The following is a 15,075-nucleotide window of genomic DNA, read 5'->3' as shown; positions in this document are numbered from 1 at the left end:
CCCTAACCTGTGACTCCGTCTTCAGAAGCTCCCAGGAAAAAGCACAGGGAGTGGTGGAATGTTCCCTTGAAAACAGGACTAGTGTCTCTAGCGTCTAGTCTTGCTGCCCAGAGAGGGGCAAAGTTGGTTAGAAAATGCTACTCGGCTTATATTAGCAGGGGCTATATTTGGGAGCACGCTGCTTCTGACACTAGAAGGAAGCCTGATTTTAGCCATTTGCTCTGCAAACACTTTTGCCACGGCCAGAGGCTAAAACCTCCCGAAAACAGGAGGTTTGTGGGGAGATACCAAAAGGAACCCTAGGCCTGGGCTAAGCAGAAAGTGTAAGAATGAACTGACAGGGGAAACGTTTTTAGATACGCAGAACTCCTGATATGATTTCCCCCAAAAGCACCCTGCCCCCGCTAAGCCATTATATGAGTCATCTAATGATGGCTAGGGAAGCTGTTCATACGTACCGTGTCACCTGAGTCTACCCCAGCGTGGCCTGTGGACTTAATTTAGAAGTGATCTCTTAGACGGATAGAACCTACATCATCCCTTGGAGTCTTCAGTCCGGACCTACAGGTTGACTTGAGGAGGCGCCTTCCCAGAACTTGGTCCAGGAGGCCGCACGGAGGGATCTCAGTGAGGTCTCTGGCCTTCCTTGATCGCCGTAGAGGTGTGGCGGAGGGGGCTCAGAAGGCAAGCGAGGCCTGCCCTCCAGAGCCGGCCCTCCATCCTCATTGGTTCACTCGTTTCCGCAGGGCTTCTCCGGGGCGAGATGCCAGAGCAGCTGTGGACAAGTGAAGTGCAGGCGAGGGGAGCAGTGTGTGCACACGGCCTCGGGACCCCGCTGCTTCTGCCCCAACCCCCAGGACTGCGAATCGGGCTGTGCCAGCAGCCCCTGCCAGCACGGGGGGAGCTGCTACCCGCAGCGCCAGCCTCCTTACTACTCTTGCCAGTGTTCTCCGCCGTTCTGGGGCAACCACTGTGAACTCTACCCCGCCCCCACCAGCACCCCGCCTGCCACCTGTCTGAGCCAGTATTGTGCCGACAAAGCTCGGGACGGCGTCTGCGACGAGGCCTGCAACAGCCACGCCTGCCAGTGGGATGGCGGGGACTGCTCCCTCACCATGGAGAACCCCTGGGCCAACTGCTCCTCCCCTCTTCCCTGCTGGAATTACATCAACAACCAGTGTGACGAGCTGTGCAACACGGCTGAGTGCCTGTTTGACAACTTTGAATGCCAGGGCAACACCAAGACGTGCAAGTAAGGGTCCAGGGTCCCAAAGCAGAGGGACGCTGTCACTAACACACCTCAGTTTCTTGTTCTTGCTCCTAAACACTCCAGGGCTTCCGCCCAAGCTGCCTCTGCTTTGCAGACTGGTGCCCTGAGGCCCTCTTCTCCCTGGGGTCAGCCCTGTCCCCTCGCAGCCTCCCCTGTGCAGCCCCTTGCTGGCAGAGGCCCAGGAATGCTCACTGCACAAGCACCCTCTCTCTCTGCCTCTCTCTGCCTTCTCACCTGCTGCTCTTGCGACCTCCTGGGGAAATAACTTTCGGAAGTAGCGTTACCCACGCTCAGGCAGCCTCTCACATAACCTGCCTGCAGGATGGATGGAAAGGTCTGTACCTCTCTCTGTTCACCCCTTTCCTTTCCCTAAGACCGGAGTTCCCCGGCTGGATTTCTCAGGAAGCCTAAGCTAAACGAGGCCTGTTCACCCTCTTGGTCGTTCTTTGCTATTGCAGTGAGAGGGTGCTTTACAGTTTACGTAGTACTTGCCTTTTAGCCATCCATTTAATCTGACCCCAGTTGATTCTCAACAACCTTATGAGGCATAGGTATTGGTAATGGTATTTCACAGGTCAGGGCACTGTGACCTGGGAGCTGGAAGAGCTTGCCAAAGCACATGCAGCTCTTCTGGACCCCTCGTGTGTTCACTGAGCTTGTGAAGCAGGTTGTCCCAATGGTGTAACTGTCCGCGGGTGGCAGTGGGGGAGGAGAGGAGAGGACAGAAGAGAGGAGGGGAGAGGAGGGGAGAGGAGAGGAGGGGAGAGGAGGGGAGGGGGGAGGGGGGAGGGGAGGGGAGGGGAGGGGAGGGGGGAGGGGAGGGGGGAGGGGAGGGGAGGGGAGAGGAGAGGAGAGGAGAGGAGAGGAGAGGAGAGGAGAGGAGAGGAGAGGAGAGGGTAGATGAAATGGTAGGTGCAGCATTTAGGTTTGGGGACTCAGTGTCCTTTCCCGGTATTCAAAGGGGCTGCACGAGTTAGATCTGGTATCCTGTGTGGGACACACCCCTCCCCACCTCCCTTCCGTAGTTGGGATTCAGTCTTGATTGGGAAAGACATCAGCCACGCCGCCATGGTCCTGTGCTGCAGCTCTTGGTGGTTCAGAGCTGTGCTTTGGTTTCTGGAGGCACCTTTCCCTTCTGAGAGCCCATCGTTACCTCACCAGGGGCAGTAGGCACAAAACCAGAGGAAGCATGACCTGGGCTGGTGTGCATTTCAGGGATGCAGCTTTGTTGCCCAGTCTGACTTAACAAGAGCACGAGCTGCCAGGGGGCCCTAGATCCACGTGGCATAGTGAACGGTGTTGTTTGCTCAGTCGGGGAGCACCCATCGGACGTTGCGTGGCATAGATTCTGTGTCCTGTAAGATGTCGGGGACAGGAAACCCAAGAAGGCTTCACGAGGCATTCACCAGCGCCCTGTCCGGGGCCACAGAGGGGTAGGAGAATTCACAGTAGCTCCCTGTGTCCCCTGAGCCCCTTTCCTCCCTCTGCCTCCCCCCAAAGGTATGACAAATACTGTGCAGACCACTTCAAAGACAACCACTGCGACCAGGGATGCAACAGTGAGGAGTGTGGCTGGGATGGGCTGGATTGTGCCGCCGACCGGCCGGAGAACCTGGCAGAGGGCACGCTGGTTATCGTGGTGCTGATGCCCCCGGAGCAGCTGCTGCAGGACGCACGCAGCTTCCTGCGGGCCCTCGGCACCCTCCTGCACACCAACCTGCGCATCAAACAGGACCCGCAGGGGAACCCCATGGTCTACCCCTATTACGGAGAGAAGTCAGCGGCCACGAAGAAGCAGCGCCTGGCACGCCGGTCGCTGCCTGATGATCAAGAGCAGGAGGTGGCCGGGTACGTGTTTGGTTGTCGCGCGTCTTGAAGCTTGATTTTAGAAAGCCGCACACTGTGGTATACAGAAGAAGTCATAATTGACTCTCTGAAAACGCAAAGCTCGGACCCGTGGAAGAGCCCACCGAGCAAAACGTAGGCATTATCCCAGTATTTGTGTGTAAGCATGAAGTTTTGCTGAAAGGTGAGCAAGAGCACGCAGGAACGCGATGTGAGGAAGGCCTCCTCCAAGGCTAGAACTGCTGCCCCTGGGACAGGGTGGCCTCAGAACCCTGTCGGAGGAGTCCGCTTTGGTCTTAATCCTTTGGGTTGTGTTGCCTAAGTCAGAAGGCCTGGACTCATCCGGCCCTAGGACGGTGAGACATTCCCTAAGTGGGAATTAGCGTTTAGGATCGAAAGGGACAGTATTTTAGTTTCTGAGATCTTTTTGGAGGAGGCAGCATCACAGAGGTGGAGGGGCCGACCCTGAGTGTGAGGAAGGAAGGGTCAGTGACCCCTTCTAGCTCGGCTCGCTTGGCTGGCACCCTCTGTGTTACTCACCGTTTCCCTTGGCACCCACAGCTCTAAGGTGTTTCTGGAGATTGACAACCGCCAGTGTGTTCAAGATTCAGACCAGTGCTTCAAGAACACAGATGCAGCAGCAGCTCTGCTGGCATCTCACGCCATCCAGGGGACCCTGTCCTACCCTCTCGTGTCTGTCATCAGTGAGTGGCACTGCTGTTAAGGGGGGAAGGAAGAGGAGGGAGGCGTCAGATGGGGGCCGAGAGAAGAGGGCACCCTTTTCAATGTACAGCTCTTTACTTTTCAGGGCTGGTGAGGTCAGGGCTGCCCTCTGAGTAAGTTTAAAGCTAGTAGTGAGAGGTTGGTGTCTTATACAGCACTTTCGTGGTCTCTCTGACTTGCAGGCGAGTCCCAGGGTCCAAAACGCACTCAGCTTCTCTATCTACTTGCCGTCGCTGTGGTCATTATCCTGTTAATTCTCCTGCTGGGGGTCATCATGGCCAAACGAAAGCGGAAGCATGGCTCCCTCTGGCTGCCTGAAGGCTTCACCCTTCGCCGAGACTCCAGCAACCACAAACGCCGTGAACCCGTGGGACAGGATGCCGTAGGGCTGAAGTAAGAGGGTTTAGTCACAAGCTACTGTTCACGGTAGAAGAAAAGCAGGGATACAGCAAAAAGCAGATCTTGCTGAGTCATGATTTTAAATCCTGAACTGTGGCCACGCCACGCTACCCCACTTGACCATAACGCTCAATGCCTGTTGAATGACTGAATACCAGTCAGAGTCTGGGCTTCTGTTCTGTACTTATTGTCACATCGGGGTCAGCTCCTGTGTTCAGACACACTTTGGTTGTAAGCCATGGATCGGTGGGAAAGGAAAGGATGTTTGCTTGGGGATTAAAAATACTGGCCATCCTTTTTGGTCCAAGGCCCCGAGAAGTCTAACAATGGGAGTGTGTCATGATGGAAAAAATATTGAAAACCACTATATACGTTGACGACATAACGTCTGCTCTTGTTTTTCCCCTTCATAATCCTGTCATTTCAGAAATCTCTCCGTGCAAGTCTCAGAGGCCAATCTAATTGGTTCTGGAACAAGTGAACATTGGGTTGATGATGAAGGACCTCAGCCAAAGAAAGCCAAGGTAAGTCGGTAGAACCACCATTATCAGCCATTCTCTGGTCACATTTCAAATCTCTATCCTTGGTAGCTGGAGTTTCCCAAGTGGGAATGATAGTCTTTTATGTTGCTTAGGCAGTGGTCATCCCGTGTGGTCATGAAAGCCTGGAATCTCTAGGTCATTGATGGCCTTGGGTTATCTACGCATGTTTGCAACAAGAACTCTAAAAATAATAAAACAAACATGCTTCTTCCTCAAGTGCCATGCAGATGATAGTCGAATAAGGACCGAGGTGTGTAAATAGCAATTTCCTTCATGGCTAGACGTCTCCCTTATCCTGTCTGGGCACTTCCCTTTCTGGAAGGGAAGGTAAAACTAAACAGTAGAAGAAAGCCAGTGGCCATTGAGTTTGGAGGTTCCCCATTTTGAGCCTAGGAAACTAAAACCATTTAGAAATAGGAGGTAGGTTAGGCTGCGGCTGATGTAAAAGGAGACCATCCATCCGTGACTGTCCATACATGGCTGGGATATGTATGTATCCCATGGGTATTCAGCTTCAGGAAATGAGTACCTGAGGAATTACAGGCATGCCGTCCTATAGACATTGCTTTAGTTACAAGAGAACTGGATTCAAGTCCAAAACTGCTACTTAGTAGCTGGCAAATTACTTAACCTCTTTGTAGTTAATCATCCATAGCTGTGAAATAGGGATAATAATAATTCTTTCCTCTAAGTTGTGATGAGGATTAAGTGCACCAACTCTATAAATTGCCTTACCTATTTGCTATCGCATACTAAATATTCAATAAAGCGTAGCTGCATTTGACGTTATAATAATTATTGCTATTATTATTATTAATGAGTGCTTGCTATGTGCTGGGCGCTGTTCGGTACAAGGAGTTAACCTTGAACAAGGCTTGTTCCCTATTCTCACGACCCTTACAGTCTGGTAGAGACTGTGTAGTCCCATTGAGTCATGACGGTGAGGTAGAGGTAAGTAGAGTGTGCTTTTGTGGACCAACAAGAGGAATTTATTGGAGGGGTAGGTAGGAGTCAGTCAAATAAATAATTGGGAGAGACCATGCATGGCAGGCACTGGAAACAACATAAGCCAAAGCCCAAAAGCAAGAAAATGGTGCTTTGGGGCTCTGTAGATAGCGTATTAGGCAGGTAAGATGGGGCACATATTATGGATGAAGCCTAGAGTTTGGGGTGGGAATGTTGGGAGAGTTGTCCAGATGAGGTCACACAGGTGAGAGCTGTGGGAAGCTGATGTAGATAAAAATCGGGAAGGCTGGAGTGGGAGGAGAGAAAAGACTAGCTGGGAAATTAGGAGAAGCGATGGAGCCTGGACTAGCCCCTTGTCTGTGGGTCCTGGTGGTGGGCCAGGCTGACAGGGACCGCTGTCTCCCCCTCTCAGGCTGAAGATGAGGCTTTACTCTCAGAAGAAGATGACCCCATCGACCGACGTCCGTGGACACAGCAGCATCTGGAGGCTGCAGATATCCGCAGGACTCCGTCGTTGGCTCTCACTCCTCCGCAGGCCGAGCAGGAGGTGGCCGTGCTGGACGTGAACGTCCGGGGCCCAGGTCAGCGCCCCACCTGCCCCTCTCACCAAGCCAGGCCTGCCCGTGGTTCTGCGTTATCCTTCCCATGTTATGTCCCGCTTGGTGATATGCCCCCTGCCAGTTTCACAGACTGTAAATCAGCTTGAGGAAACAATGCTTAAGGGATACAGGCGCACAGGAAACAGAAACTTCCGTGGCAAGAGAGGGAAGGACTTCACATTGCTTCGTAGACAGCACGCTTGAGAACAAATAGGCTGAATGGACGGGAGGGATTTTAGTAGGATCCCCAAATCAGAGGGGTAAAGAATTAGTTTACTTGACACCTTAGTTCTATTCATATTGGGTATTTTTTAATGTCCATTTTAAATTAACCCAGCACTTAGAAACTTGAACAGAAAAACATGTTTAGCTTAGAGAAGAACCTCCAGCTTAAAAAGATGCTTGCTTTCCCGTTACTCTTTACAGAAGGGACATTGTCACAGGACAAGTAGGTGGCCCATATAAAATGAATGGCCAGTTACCACAAGAAGCACAGGCCTATCTGCCCCATCAGAATAACTTTCTTCCAATTGAACTATCCCAACCCTAGGGTTAATTGAACATGAACGTCCTTCTCTCCTCCTTGAATCCTTTTGGGGACTTTCCTTTCCTGTAGATGGGTGCACCCCACTGATGCTGGCTTCTCTCCGAGGAGGCAGCTCAGATATGAGTGACGAAGACGAAGACGCAGAAGACTCTTCTGCCAACATCATCACAGACTTAGTCTACCAGGGTGCCAGCCTCCAGGCCCAGACAGACCGGACTGGGGAGATGGCTCTGCATCTTGCCGCCCGCTACTCCAGGGCAGACGCTGCCAAGCGTCTCCTGGATGCAGGAGCAGACGCAAATGCCCAGGACAACATGGGCCGCTGCCCCCTGCATGCTGCAGTGGCAGCTGATGCCCAAGGGGTCTTCCAGGTAAAGAACATGAGAAAAGCTGGTTCCCTAGGGAACCGGCTCTTATGTCTTATCTTTGTTAAAGCACTTAATACCCATTGTATTGGTTCAATGATCCTTTGAGAGAATAAGGCAGATGGTAGAGTCGTGCTTGCTGGGAGGGAAAGCAGACAACAGAGGGCAGGCAGATGGACCTACGAGTGTTATCTACAGCCAGGTAGCCATAGAGCCAATAGCAGATCACAGCAGTCTTCTGATTTTTAATCACCGTGGGTTTTTTTTTTTTTTGGTGTGCTACAAATGCTTCCCAAATGAGTAGATCAGACGGGAGTGATACCTGTTATGAAGCCTTGGGTGGTGTCAGCTTCCACCTGCAGGTTTATCTGACTGTGTGGGCTTCCACCTGTTCCTTAAGTGGTTTTCTTGACATGAATTCACAGTATACTTTTTATTTTTATGCTTATGGAGAAATGGGACGCATTCTGAATCATCTTAAACTGTACGCCAGAATAGAGGTTGTGGTATTTTCCCACATCCCTCTTCTTTGTTTAGAAAGTAGAAGTTCTTTACTTTGCATGAGCCATTGTCTCTTGAGCACCCATTTGTTTGTTCATTCATTCATTCAACAAACCATTGGTTTCTTGACCATGGTAGAAACTTGGGAACAAAAATAACCAGACATTTCCTGCCGTCCAGGAACTTACAGTGTAGCCTCAGCTATGACGCTCTTTTTCCTTCCCTTAGCTTAATTATATCCTGTTATCTAGGTGACTCTCTTTTCTGTACTTTCTCCTGTTCTAGATTCTGATCCGCAACCGAGTAACTGATCTCGATGCCAGGATGAATGATGGCACTACCCCCTTGATCCTGGCTGCCCGCCTGGCCGTGGAGGGAATGGTGGCAGAGCTGATCAACTGCCAAGCAGATGTGAATGCAGTGGATGATCACGGTAGGGGCGAGGCAGGGATCTGGACTCTTACCTGCACAGCGTGCCTCTAAGGAGGACTGTTCTACGACCCGTAAAGGCCCATGTCACAGCCAAGTCCACGGAAGATACATTCATTGATTCATTCTTCCTTTTAGTAACTTGAGAGAGCCACTGGGAGGTCTGTAGGTGAATATGGAAAAGGGATTTTTAGTAAGGGTTGTTGGTTCTCAAAGGTCTCCCAATGTAGGTTCCCTGACATACTACTCTTGCTATGAGGGCTCATAAGAGCTGAATTCACTGGGGGTGTTGTGAGATCTCCCAAATATACATCCTGGCATGTAATAAATAAATAGGTGACTGTCTTCCGTGTGTGACAGGGTAGACTCTGCCATGGGGAGGACAGGGGTACCATAGACAAATGATCCTTTAACCTAGAGGTCTTCTGCAGGCTAGGCAGCCTGTACCAAAGTACTTGTAGAACAGAGGGAAAGAAGATAATACTTGGATTTTTTCCTAAGGACCCCCACAGAGAACTGGCTTCCTGCTGCTCTCTGGGAAGGTCAAGGTCTCCTTGTACAAGTCATTGGTGCTTCCTTATACTGGGAATAGGACATGTTCCTTCTCCGACGACTTACACACATGTTTTTCCACACAGGAAAATCTGCTCTTCACTGGGCAGCTGCTGTCAATAATGTGGAGGCGACGCTTTTGCTGTTGAAAAATGGCGCCAATCGAGACATGCAGGACAACAAGGTACAGTCTGGCCTCTGAGCTGGAGGGCAGACACAGCAGTGCCTCAGACTATAGGGCCTTCCCTTTTCGCCCATGGCTCCTCTTGTGAAAAGTACAGGCAAAGATGGAAGCAGGTTGGGCAGGAACAGGGTCCAGAGAGCTTGAGGAAGGCTGTCGGGCTTACCCCACTGGGGTGGGTCAGTGCTGAGCCCACTCAGGACTCAGGCTGATCCAGGCAGGCTGTCCTGTAAATCGCTTGGGTATCGCCTTCTCTGCCTCTCTTTCCTTTGACGTTTCCCTTCCTGCTGTTCTCCTTTCTGCTCCCTGCTTTTTCTCTCATTTTTTTTTTTGTTTTCCTGCTGCTCTTTTTTTTCTGTTCTTGGACATCAGGATGTCGTCCTGTGTGCTTTTCTTGCTCTGAGTTTTAGGTCGTGCCACCCCTCTCTGCCTCATCTTACCTTCTCTCATTTATTTCCTCTTTTCCCGTTTTAGCTCTTTCTTGTACATATTGTTTTGTTTGTTTTTTTCTCTGCTTTCTTTTCCTTTCTCTTAGTTTTCCCAGGTCTGTGCATGTTTTAAGTTCTGCTTCTCCTACCTGTCTTCTTTCTAACTCTTTTTCCTCTTAGAACCCTATTTTGATAAGCTCAGTGCTCTTTTAAGTGGATCTCTGGCTCAAAGGCATGCTTTATTTCACACATTCACAAGGAAGGAAGTATTGCCCTCAATGGGGCAAAATTGGTGCTTGGGGAGGGGTGAAATAATCTTACTCTTTTTATGTATGAAGCACAGATATCCACTCAGCACATAGCTAGATACACAGTTTACCTGTGGTATTAAAACTTCATGCAGGAGACAGTTTGGAAAAAAATATCTAAGGGGATGATAATAACAAAAGATTGAGAAACACCGCTGTATTCTTGAGTGTGACTAAAATGTGCTGTTTGTGGGCCTTTTCTGTAGGAAGAGACACCTCTGTTTCTTGCTGCCCGAGAGGGGAGCTATGAAGCAGCCAAGATCCTCTTAGACCATTTCGCCAATCGGGACATCACAGACCACATGGATCGCCTTCCCCGGGACGTGGCTCGGGATCGTATGCACCACGACATTGTGCGGCTTCTGGACGAGTACAACGTGACCCCGAGCCCTCCAGGCACTGTGCTGACCTCTGCTCTCTCACCTGTCATCTGTGGGCCCAACAGATCCTTCCTCAGTCTGAAGCATACCCCGATGGGCAAGAAGCCCAGACGGCCCAATGCCAAGAATGCCATGCCCACCAGCCTCCCTAACCTGGCCAAGGATGCCAAGGATGCCAAGGGGAGTAGGAGGAAGAAGTCTCTGGGTGACAAGGGCCAGCTGTCGGAGAGCTCAGTGACATTGTCCCCAGTCGACTCCCTAGAGTCTCCTCACACATATGTTTCTGACACCACATCCTCTCCAATGATTACATCCCCTGGCATCTTACAGGCCTCACCCAACCCTCTGTTAGCCACTGCCGCACCCCCTGCCCCAGTCCACGCACAGCACGCACTGTCTTTCTCTAACCTTCATGAGATTCAGCCTTTGGCTCATGGGGCCGGCACTGTGCTTCCCTCCGTGAGCCAGCTGCTGTCCCACCACCACATGGTTCCGCCAGGCAGCGGCAATGCGGGGAGCCTGAATAGGCTACATCCAGTCACTGTCCCAGCAGATTGGATGAACCGCATGGAGATGAATGAGACCCAGTACAATGAGATGTTTGGTATGGTCCTTGCTCCAGCTGAGGGCAACCCCCCTGGCATAGCTCCCCAGAGCAGGCCGCATGAAGGGAAACATATACCCACCCCTCGGGAGCCTTTACCCCCCATTGTGACTTTCCAGCTAATCCCCAAAGGCAGTATTGCCCAACCCACTGGGGCAGCCCAACCTCAGTCCAACTGCCCTCCAGCTGTTGCAGGCGCCCTGCCCACCATGTACCAGATTCCAGAAATGGCTCGTTTGCCCAATATGGCTTTCCCCACTGCCATGATGCCCCAGCAGGATGGGCAGGTTGCTCAGACCATTCTCCCAACCTATCATCCTTTTCCAGCCTCTGTGGGCAAGTATCCCACACCCCCTTCACAGCATAGCTATGCTTCCTCAAATGCTGCTGAGCGAACGCCCAGCCATAGCGGCCACCTCCAGGGGGAGCATCCCTACCTGACACCATCCCCTGAGTCTCCTGACCAGTGGTCGAGTTCATCACCCCACTCTGCTTCTGACTGGTCCGATGTGACCACCAGCCCTACTCCTGGGGGTGCTGGAGGAGGTCAGCGGGGACCTGGGACACACATGTCTGAGCCATCACGCAGCAACATGCAGGTTTACGCCTGAAAGAGTCTGCTTCCGGTGTAGGGACAGAACTGCCTATCGGAAATGCTGCTGAGGAACAAATGAAGGTCCTCCGGGAGAGAAATGAAGAAATCTCTGGAACCAGTTCCTGGAGGCGGGAGAGAGGAGATGCTCTCACTTTTCAGATAATGCATGGGAAGCAGTTTTATCAGCTTCACTGGATATTTGCAGGGTTTCAAGGAGGAGGGATGAGTCTCCTTCTAATTGCTTGCCCATCAAGCCAAGTTCATGGAAATGCAAGATGAACACAAGACTTGGAACCATGTTTACTCTCTCTTATTTGGAGAACTGGATGGATGCCTGTCGTCGCCCAGACATTCTTGCAGCTTGAACTGCATTTTAAGCCCTGGGGGCTTCTGCCATATCCATGAGAAGATTCTACAGTAGAGTCCTGTTGGCAATTGTGCCCTGGAATTCTAGCTGAACTGACCTATCTCATCTTCTCATCCTTAGAAATTCTTTTGGCTTCATTTGGTACTTTAATTTTTGCACCTCTGGTTGTAGCCCCACCAGCAGTTATAGGGTCTGGCCTTTGTGCTTCTAATCATTCCTGCCCTGAAACGTAACTTCAGCCGCCTCTCCCCCTCCTCTTTTCCAGTGTCCCTGGAAGTCTCACAGGTTTACTTTGGTTGTGGTTCTCCGTAGAAACCTTTCTAGTACGTTTCTTTAAAAAATGGGCATATTGCATTCTCTTACATAATAGCATTCCTAGAAGAAGAAGAAGGGGAGCAAATTATTTTTCTTGAAACCCAGTTTGGGGACAGGCAACCCCTTCGAGAAGCTGCACCTAAGTCTCTTGCCTGCATGTAGGGCTTCCTATAAACCTTCTAGGAGGAAGAATAAGAATTAGTTCTTTTTCCATTTGTGGGCCTAGTCAGTGTGTTTTATCCTTGACAAGTTTAGGTACTATGACTCCCTTAAAAAAAAAAAAAAAAAGATTTGGAATGTTGGAATAACCAAGCGATAAGCTAACTCATGCAAGCAGTGTTACCCACTGACAGGTCGCCTCCCTTCCTGCCAAGCATTGCACTGACTGCCAGCGTGAAACACATTTGTTCCCAGATCTCAGAAGCCTCAGACTGCTTCTGAGCCTTTGCTACCATCAATCCTCACAAAAGAAAATGTCTCAAACTATATTCCCTCACCATCTAGAATGGAACTTTCCTTGGCTCAAGGGTAGTTTTGCCTTCATCAGGTGGTCAGTCTCTACTTCCTGATTCCTTCCGATCACAGGCCTGTTCACCAATCTTCCTTCCACACAGAATGGTCTGAGTTACTGGTGCGCCCAGGAGGTTCTCAACAGAACGCAGGGATTTTCAAGTGCAGGAAATAAAACATTGGGTTCATTTTCTAGAGCCAAAACCAACCCTCTAAGAAAGTTGGAAAGGGAGGAACTCTGTGGCAGCCTTTGCTAACTCTTGCTACCGTTTCTTTTCCTTGGAAACAGTCACGGCATCTCCTTTAAGACGACTAACACAGAAACTTACCAGGGACATTTTCCTTTCCTAGAGTCACCTTCTAGATGATAAGGGACAATTACAGACTCACTGTCCTTGTCATCTTTGTGTTCAGATTGGGATTGTCTCTCACCTAAGTCTGCTCTCTGTATTTGTGGTCTTGACAGCTTCCTCGACCCTCTCTCAAGGGCAGAAGCCTTCTAGTCAATGCTAGAAGGGGAAGACAATAGTTTTTTTTTCCTCTTCTCCCTGAGTCAGCACATAAATTGGTCCTGTGACCACACTGCCACATCTACCCAGTGCTATGATGTCATGACATCCAGAAAATTAGTTCCCCTGGGGCATTGGGTAGATATTAATAGGTGAATTGCCTACTTTGTTTCAGTTTGAATAATAGTCCTCATTCCTGCCTTGGCTGGGAGTGTTCAGCACTTCCCACTTATCTGTCTGAGGCCCCACATAGAAGCCCTGTGTCTGTTAGCACGGCAGTCTACAGGTGGCTTTTTCACTCCTGCCCAAGCTCATGAACCAACAATAACAGTTCTGCTCAAATGTGAGCAGATCGTTTATTCATTCCATATTTTCTTCTCTCACGTGGCAACATGACCAGTCCCTTCAATAGTATGTAACATGTTATCACTCTAAACGGTGACTGTCCTGGGACCCATTTGTTAATTCACAGATGGGGAGAAACTATGTTTCTCCTGAATCACCATGGACCCCATCACGCCTGCCCTGCTCTGTCGTCCTGTTCCAGCCTCACTTACCGAAAGAATCAGTCTCTGATCCAGCAGCTCGGATCTTTCATAGCCTCCTCTCTCTCCAAGCACAATGCAGGCCCGCTTTGCGTGTTTCTCCTTGGATTCCTTTGGGTTTGGGGGAAGGAAATGTGAAACCTGCCATTACAGACAACAGGCTTCCTCGATGAAGAGGAAGATTCTGCTTTTCAGTCATTTGTCAGTCTCTTAGATTTTTAAGGACCCTTGAGTTGCATCATATCTCATCAAAGAAAAGGTAAGATGGAGACTCACTTTCTCATTTGGGTTCTGAATTGCAGACTAGCTTTTACGGGGACACATCTTTTATGCCACGTATAGGTCAGCCCCCCATTTTTGGTTTTTTATTTTATTCTATTTTTGTAAGTTCTTCCTTTGACTCCTGTCGGCCTCTGGATATAGATTTTTGTTGTTGTTGTTTATTTGTTTCTTCTGTTTTGTATTAAGCATCATTGTCTGACTTACATGATGGTGAGGGGGGTAGAGGTTCGAAGAAAAGAAAGACTAAGAGTTAAAGATTTTAATGTTAAACGATCAGCTGTGATACTCAAGTCCACTGTATCATTTTACTATTAAACTTGCTAGTTCATAATTCTTGCACAGAAAAGAACCAAAGGTGTAATGTTTTGCTGGCAGGTGGTTTGGGGGAATTTGGCCTTAACCAATGCATTGACTGCATGGTGACTATTGGATAAGATGTGTCCTATGCCCTGAGGCTCCCACCCCTAATTCTGGTACTATGGCTCCTTCCTTGTGTACATTTCTCTTAAGAGTGATATTGTATCTGTTTGTATGAGAAACCCAATAACCAATACAATGACAGCATATTCCTAACTGTACATAGTAAGGAAAATGCACACTTTGTTTTTACTTTTCAAAGTTTCATTCTAAAAGTAGGTAAGATGAAATTTATATGAAAGCATTTTTATCACAAAATAAAAAAGGTTACGTGTCAAGCTCCATGGCCTGGCAGTGTTTCTTTTCCATTCCTGTGTCCTTGGTCTTGCAGGGATTTACCTCGTGATGTCAGCATTTGCTTAGAGAGAAATCCTTTTCATTTGGAGTCCCAGCGAGCCTACCACTGGGCTTCTTTCCTTTCTCCAGGCAGACCATAAATAAATGCTTTCGAGGAAGGAGCTCCTGTCAAATCGGAATCATAACAAGACTGAGTCACTTTTCTGTGCATTAGCTGGAGACAAACAGATAATTGCTCAGGACTAAGTTCCTTCCAATGGAAATGGAGTGTTCGCTGACGGCCGGATTGAGACTTGGGATATAACGAGTAATATTGATGGTGCTGTTACCTAAACCATTAGTTCGCGACATTATTCCTCAAACTAAATTCTGTGTAGACTTAATCTATGCAAGTATAAAATAGCATTTTGCATATAAATATGTTCCCAAGTTCATGCATTGCATTCACTTGTCAAGTCAACCAGTAAGACGTTTGAACACAAATATTAGGCATTGGTGCTATCGATGGCATTAGCCATCCTCTATCAACTTTCGTATCGAGTTCATTTCCATATTCTATTAGCTTTGCAGAAACTTCTGAATCGCACATACATAATTCT

At 49.4% G+C, this 15,075-nt stretch overlaps 1 protein-coding gene across 2 annotated transcripts in view; it reads left to right on the top strand.

The window, feature by feature from the left end:
- Nucleotides 1-14,457, top strand: part of NOTCH2 (notch receptor 2) — a 149,026-nt gene extending 134,569 nt beyond the window's left edge. For both annotated transcript variants that reach the window (XM_074319094.2, XM_074319093.2), the window contains exons 25-34: nt 747-1,252; nt 2,771-3,118; nt 3,677-3,819; nt 4,021-4,231; nt 4,665-4,761; nt 6,158-6,326; nt 6,961-7,262; nt 8,043-8,190; nt 8,825-8,922; nt 9,862-14,457. In XM_074319094.2, coding sequence (XP_074175195.2) covers nt 747-1,252; nt 2,771-3,118; nt 3,677-3,819; nt 4,021-4,231; nt 4,665-4,761; nt 6,158-6,326; nt 6,961-7,262; nt 8,043-8,190; nt 8,825-8,922; nt 9,862-11,250 — 3,411 coding nt within the window. In that variant the 3' untranslated portion in view covers nt 11,251-14,457. The remainder of the gene's footprint in view (nt 1-746; nt 1,253-2,770; nt 3,119-3,676; nt 3,820-4,020; nt 4,232-4,664; nt 4,762-6,157; nt 6,327-6,960; nt 7,263-8,042; nt 8,191-8,824; nt 8,923-9,861) is intronic.
- The last annotated feature ends 618 nt before the right edge of the window (nt 14,458-15,075 follow it).

The sequence above is a fragment of the Rhinolophus sinicus genome, chromosome 7 (assembly GCF_057876585.1).
Source record: "Rhinolophus sinicus isolate RSI-liver-muscle chromosome 7, RSI-T2T, whole genome shotgun sequence".
Lineage (NCBI taxonomy): Eukaryota > Metazoa > Chordata > Mammalia > Chiroptera > Rhinolophidae > Rhinolophus > Rhinolophus sinicus.
The sequence above is the reverse complement of the archived record's forward strand: the minus strand, read 5'-3'. Positions and strand labels throughout refer to the sequence as shown.